Source organism: Enoplosus armatus, chromosome 12, assembly GCF_043641665.1.
Source record: "Enoplosus armatus isolate fEnoArm2 chromosome 12, fEnoArm2.hap1, whole genome shotgun sequence".
NCBI classification, from domain to species: Eukaryota; Metazoa; Chordata; class Actinopteri; order Centrarchiformes; family Enoplosidae; genus Enoplosus; species Enoplosus armatus.
The window spans coordinates 4,569,422-4,576,175 of record NC_092191.1 but is presented as its reverse complement, the minus strand read 5'-3'; the positions used below and the strand labels follow the sequence as shown (position 1 = coordinate 4,576,175).

Genomic DNA, 6,754 nt, shown 5'->3' with positions numbered 1-6,754 from the left:
CGGAGACAGAGAGGATTAAAACTGGCTGCTCTCTAAAATGGAAATGCGGGCCTACACGCGTTCACGGCTTGTATTAATTATGGGACTAATTTGCATTTACCCCGTTATAATTAGGGAAAAACAAAATCAACAAGCTTTTGAATAAACGTATGACTAATTCAAATGAGAGAAAACAGGAATGTTGAGTTTGTAATTTGCTGGTGTACATGCATCTAAAAATAAAGAACAACTTGACTCCCTGTTGGGAATCAAACTGAGACAGAATCCACTGTGGAAAATAAATATGACTTAACGGATCTTTATTGGATGAACATGTATGTAAGGGTGGTCGCCTTAAAGATACATTCAACATCTTACTGTCATTTTTGGAGCTATAAATCCACATTTCCTCTCCAAAAAATAAAAATGCTCTGACTCCAATATCAAGCCAAGTGCTGCGGTTCAAAAATGTCCAATATCACGACAATGCCCAAGAGAGGAGGTCTGCTTTGAAAATGTAGAGGCTATAATAATAATAATAATAATAATAATAATAATAATAATATCCGTAAAACAAACTGTAAGCTGGACTGAAGCCCAGAATAGTTCTGCATCTATATTTTAGATTTTTAAGAGTTTTCCAAGACATCTCAAATTGCCAAAACAATTTTTTTTTCTGAGTAAAACAATGTATATAAAAGCTGAACTTTATGGCCAATTTGTTCTCTTTGGAATATTTGGAAAGATTTACATACAGGTTTTTTTTTCTTCTTTTTTTTTCTCCCAAAGTGGTAATAAACAATTTCAAATCGGAAAAAAAAAACAAAACAAAAAAAAACCACCAACTAAACATGGTCACTGTAACTGACCCAAATACATATTTACATATTTCAGCTCCTCGACGTAGCTGACTAAAAATCTCTGTCATCCTAAAATAACAAATTTTCAGAAATAAAAACTATACAGGATTTGATTGGGTCGGAGGTAAAGAGGGGCACTGCAGGCAGTTCCTGTCGGTGCACCAGAGGGGAAAATATTCCTCCCATCCAGAGAGCCAGAGAGCCAGAGAGCTGGTGGTCAAAGGAGTTTGGTTGAAATGACTTTTTTTTTGTTGTTTTGAAAAACAGTTTGGTTTTCTTAAGGTCATCCAAGAAGAAGAAGAAAACCCCACTCTTCATCGTCAGGAAACTGCTCCTGATGGTTTCTCTTCACAGGACTTGAGGGGACTGTTTCTCTCTTCTTTTTTTTAATTTTTAAAAAAAAGACGTGGAGGAACGAGAGGGAGGAAGAAAAGAAAAAAAAAAGTCCGATTGCTGAGCATTCCTGCTGCTATCTTGTTATCTTACGGTTCATAAACTCTTTTTGTCTTTTAAAAACAAGCAATGTGCTAATCTGGAAAATAAAAAGAAGAAGAGGGAGCAGACGAGCAGGGAAGGAAGAACAAAAAAAAAAAAAGCCTGATCACAAGACTTGGAACCTCCAGGAGGCCTGGTCTTTGTAGTCCAAGCAGTCTGTGGTGTTAAAGTTGAGCTTCCACGAGGAGGCTGCAGTCTGCTCTTTGTAATCCAGGCAGTCAGAGGAGTTGAAGGCCAGGCTGGAGCCGCCGTAGGCCTGGTGGTGGTGATGGTGGTGGTGGCCTGACGACTGGCTGATGTGGTGGTGCGGGTGGCCTGACATGGAGGAGGCCGTCATGGGGCTGAGCTGGTGGGGGTGGTGGTGGGAGTGCATGGGGGCCAGATAGGAGCCACAGTCCACGCCGCTGAAGTAAGAGCTGGACGGGGCAGGGTAGCCCTGGCCGTAGCCCGGCGTCTGGTTGTAGGACATGGGGTAGGAGGTGGCAGCGGCGGCAGAGCCTGACATTGAACGCTGCATGCAGGAGGCGTTAGAAGGGGGTCCGGGCTCAGGGAGAGGGGCCACGGCGGGAGCAGGAGCATTTCCAGGGGAGATAGCGGGGCTCCAGATGGAGGAGACGGTGCTGATGGAGGTAGAGGTGCTGCTGAGCGCCACCGGGCCCGTGTGATTGGTAGAGGAGGATGAAGACGAGGACGAGCCCGTGCTGGAGACGGCAGGAGGCGTGAACTGGCCGCTGCTCTCGGAGCCGGTGCTCTCCCGGGCCGGGGAAGACTTCTTCTTGGGCGGCCTGGCTTTGGCACTGCTGCCGCTCTGCTGCTGCTGGCGACACTTGGCCCTCCGATTCTTGAACCACACCTACAACCGAAAACACCAGCCAGGAGTTAGCAACCGTACACACAAACAACCTCAGCACTTCATACAAAAAAAAAAAAAAAAGATACTCCCAGGCCACGCTGGGAGTACATTATGGAGGAAAATTGGGGGTTATTAGCCATCAAGGTTCATTTCCACCCCGGCCCCTTGGCTCGGACCAGCCAGGGGTCTAATTTCATACCTGGTAGACGGCTCTAAGATAACAGGCTATTGGGTTTCACCACACAGTAGGGTAACTCTAGAGCACTGAGAGGGTAGGATCATGTAGAGCATTTTGTTTCACGCACACATTCTGAGAATAACTCAAATTGTGTGTGAGAGAGGCCTGCCTTGGTTTTCCCCTAATGCCTTTCAAGAGTAGCATTTGTTCAACATCGTAGTACATTAGTGAGTTGTTTGTGAGGAGTATTTGCTGGCACAGTCCTGGCCTCTTCATTATAGGTCCCATATTTCAGATCACGTTACACAGCCTTCAGTTAGGTTGCATCAAACAATAATGAAAAAGTCAACCGATTCAGCTGAGAAAGAAGCTTTTCTAATCTGAAATGTACTTTTGTTTACATCAACGTGTAGCCTACAAACTGTTTTGTCTTTTCGATCCCTGCATGATATGAAGTTGTGAACCGGTGAGGTCTGACTGACTGAAGGAGGCCAAATTAACCAGTGAAGTGAGCTAAACCAGAAAACAGAGCTGGGAAAGAGGAAATTATATAAATAACCACAACACTTGAACGCAACCATCCCCCATTCATCTGCCCATATTTACTGGTTTAACACGTTACAGTTACTTTCCCAGTAATTAACTGACAAACCAGTCTGTATCATTTTAATTCCAGTCATAATCTCACCATCATCATCGTCATAATCAATCCATACATTCCGTTATTCTCTTTAAAAAAAAAAGAAAGAAAAGGGCTTAAATCACTGAAATCACTGAGCTGTTGATCTAAAATGACCCCCATCTTACTACCATTATTTTCCGTACAGCTTAATTATATAATCCTCCTGTTAGAGTACATGTGAAAGTGGGTTTTTAAAGTAATATTTACTGATATAAACACCACAAAAATACTGAACCTAATCGGATTTGTTGACGATATTGGACACCCAAGTCATTTATAGCCCGCTAGGTTAGCTAGCTACCCGTTAACCGTTAATTTTAAAAACAAAATGACGACATCAACGGTCAGTTTCAAAAACTTAAACGAAAATTTAAAATCAGTGCTTAAAACAAAAATGTCTGCTTGTCTGAGTGACAAGCAAAGACATAACTACCTCACTTTTTAAATGAATATTAAATAATTAATTAAACTACTTTTGAGTGAGGAGTGAAACGTAAGCTGTTAGCAAAAAAAAACAAAACAAAAAAAAAACCGCTAGCTTAAGTACGTTTAGGATTTTCAGTTATATGTCGTTAGAAATAGTCAAACCAGGATTTCAAATAGCTGATATTAAGTTTTTAGTACTGTAATGGCGAGACTAAATAAAGCAGGTGACTCGTGCCTGTTGCGTGTACAAATATGACATGTTTAATGTTAGCTAATAGCATCATTTATCGTCATAAGTTTAGCATACATCTAACCAGAGTTGAGTTAACCGTTGGCCCAGGGACGTCTCCACAATTGTACTGAACACACAGAGATGCAGAGTTAAATGCTTAATTTTTCACCTGGACTCTGGATTCGGGCAGGTTGATTTTCAGTGCGACCTCCTCCCGCATGAAAATATCCGGGTACCGGGTTTTGGCGAACAGAGACTCCAGGACGTCGAGCTGAGAGCGGGTGAAGGTCGTCCGCTCCCGCCGCTGCTTCCTGGGAGTCGCTGCAGAGAAGAAAAACACCGGAGGAGCGTTAATAACACCGTTCACCACACGAATATGTTAAGAGACAATGATGCTTATTATACAGCCATGTTTTCATGTTACACAGGTGGAAAATAATAAGTCACAGACAATATTTAGCCTAAATTAACTTACACTCATCCTCATTAAGACCTTTGAGGGGGCATCTTTACTTCAACATCACGTCTAGATTTTAAATATTGTTGAAAATGAAAATCCTTTCATAATATTTATTATTGAACTGATGAAAGTGTCGCATTTCTTTTGCTGTTGTTTCATTACTTTCATTGTTTTTAAACACTTCATTTAACGTCAACCTTCCTTTATTTGACATTAATAAAGAACACCAGTGTTATTAAAGACTTGTTTAATGTCTTCTTTTAAACTGGACTAAACTTTATACCATGTCATGTGTATTTACTGTATAATGCCAATGCGTGCTATAGGCTACACATTATACATCCTACTTAAATTGGTTTAAAAAAAAATAACACTTTTATTTTTACACGGCAAAGCCTATATTTAGTTTGCTGTCTATTTGTGAACTTTTTGAAGCTTTTATTTTTTCCACGAAGGCCCAAAACACACGTATTATTATTATTATTAGCCTAGTGTTATTAATTATCAACCAAAAACATCTTAACTGACTTGAACATTTTTAGGTGAGCCCATTTTCTTCATTACTTAATTTTTTCCTTCATGGTCCAAACAGGGCTCTTCCCTGGTGCCTCCATCTTTAAAAGGTGTGTGTGTGTGTGTGTGTGTGTGCCGGGGTCCTACCTGGGTAGCCCACTGAAGGGTGCAGCAGGTCCATGGCAGCGCCGCTGAGCCCCAGGCCGTTGACGCCGTAGGGGGGCTGTTTGAGGTAGGACATCATGCTACAGGCGGTCACTGCTCCACCCAGCTCAGGCCAGTGGTTCGGTTTCCCCCGATGCTGCAGCTTGACGGGACAGGGGGCCGATCCAAGTTACTGCGCACACACACACGGACCGGAGGAGAACACGTTTTAAACATTTAAGAGAGAAATAAAATCATTCATTCATTGCTAAAGTTTTTTTTAGAAGAGAGAAGTCGATCACCTGAAACAGGCGTATACATGGGAAGGAACTCTTGTTTTTATTTTATAACAAAACTAATTACATTTTTATAGACTATTCAGCAGATGGAGAGATGATTTCTATGTATTCAAAGTGGGACATTAAGAAATAAAAGAAGCATCATCGCATAAAGCTCCTAAGAAATCCTGTTGTAATTATTTAGTGGCAGCAGGATATAAAACCTTGAATTAGTGGGCGATGAACTCATAATTCAGAGACAGACGCACATTAAATCCCTTCAGGAATATTGGATTTTTGGTGGGAGGATAACCGGGGTCAAACGGCTCCAGCTCACAACCCCAGCGGAGGAGAAACAACCCGCAAACTGACAGATTATTCATTATTTATTTCAAGCTGACAGATCTCCAGAACTTAAACTGACGAGATGAAGAGAAACTGGAGCATTTTATTTCCAATAAATCATTGCTGTTCTGAAAATATTTGTTTTTATTTGCACACCTTGAATGTTTTATTGACTAGTACAACAAACCCTACCTGTAGAATACTGCATAAACTGCATACAATGTTGTAAAAACAACTATTTTTACGTCTGAGAAACTTAATTTCCTCAAACTGTAATTAATAATTCAATCAAAATAATCCACTGACTTCTGTTATGTAATGCATTATTTTAAAGATCTGGATGCGACGTGTGATCTTGTAAAATTGTATATTTTTATCTCAACATTTGGTGACTTTTAAAGTCAAACAGCAAAATGCTGCAAGAGGTGTTTAAATGTTAAATTTAAATTCACATTTTTCAAATGACAAACGCAGGATTTTTATTGTTCTGTCACTTGTTTTCCTGCAGTGATGTTGAACTTATTTCATGGAAAGTTAAAACTCGTAGCCTCCTTAGTAAAACGTGTGTGTGTGTGTGTGTGTGTGTGTGTGTGTGTGTGTGTGTGGGAGAGAAGGCCAGCACCCACACACACACACACGTAAAAAGATGGATTATGGATGTGGTTTGATAATCTATAAAAATCACAGCTGTGGTTTTCTGAAGTCTTTCTGTAACTCGGTCGTTCTGTTTGTTTCGGGTCGTCAAACTTTGTGTGTATTTTGACCACAACGAGACTCCTGTGGATCCTCAATCCTCGGCTGAAATCCACTGAATCCACAAGAGAAGAAGAAGAAAAATCCACTAAACAAACCATTTTTATATTATTCTTTTCAGAGAAACATCTGAGGAGTCAATTTTACTCGTTTCTGAGATGAATTAACTTTGCTCTCGCTTTTATTTCTCAAGAAATTAACATACTGGCACCAGTTTTCTCCTTTATTATAATGTTCAGAGGTACAGAACCAAACTTCATTGAAATAAAGTCAAATTAATTATTCCCTTCTTGATTTTCACCAGATTAAAAGGACGAATGGTAAAATTATATTTCCTGGGAAGCACAACTATAATTTTCATCCATTTCCGTGGGTTTTAAACATGCCTTAAATTACAGCCTATATTATTCACTTTTGTTTGTTTGTTTCTCTCAGTAAACACGACTGAATTAAAGATTACATTCAGGGGAAAAATAAACACACATCTCCTCAGCCGGCTGCCTCTAAAACTTTAAGTTAGAAAATAAAACAAGTTTATCTTAATCCACTAATTCAA

General features: G+C 40.3%; 1 protein-coding gene across 6 annotated transcripts; it reads right to left on the bottom strand.

The window, feature by feature from the left end:
- Window positions 1-1,440: 1,440 nt before the first annotated feature.
- otx1 (orthodenticle homeobox 1) lies at window positions 1,441-4,922 on the bottom strand. Of its 6 annotated transcripts, none has more exons than XM_070915928.1 (4): window positions 4,826-4,922; window positions 3,875-4,026; window positions 2,021-2,187; window positions 1,441-1,975 (listed from the first exon to the last, which is right to left on the bottom strand). In XM_070915928.1, the coding sequence occupies exons 1-4, from the start codon at window positions 4,920-4,922 to the stop codon at window positions 1,441-1,443; spliced, it is 951 nt and encodes a 316-aa protein (XP_070772029.1). The 6 variants fall into 6 exon arrangements, with proteins under 6 accessions (XP_070772029.1, XP_070772030.1, XP_070772031.1 ...); XM_070915929.1 differs by having other exon boundaries at window positions 1,441-1,972; XM_070915930.1 differs by having other exon boundaries at window positions 2,027-2,187.
- Window positions 4,923-6,754: the final 1,832 nt, after the last annotated feature.

What these genes read in the sequence shown, in the direction of transcription:
- otx1 (XM_070915926.1), bottom strand. Translation starts at nt 4,922, where the DNA reads ATGATGTCCTACCTCAAACAGCCCCCCTACGGCGTCAACGGCCTGGGG. An exon ending in CCTTCAGTGGGCTACCCAGG is followed by an intron (nt 4,050 to 4,824) that starts TAGGACCCCGGC and finishes TATTAACGCTCC; the next exon opens with TCCGGTGTTTTTCTTCTCTG. An exon ending in TGCCCGAATCCAGAGTCCAG is followed by an intron (nt 2,188 to 3,874) that starts GTGAAAAATTAA and finishes TTTCGGTTGTAG; the next exon opens with GTGTGGTTCAAGAATCGGAG.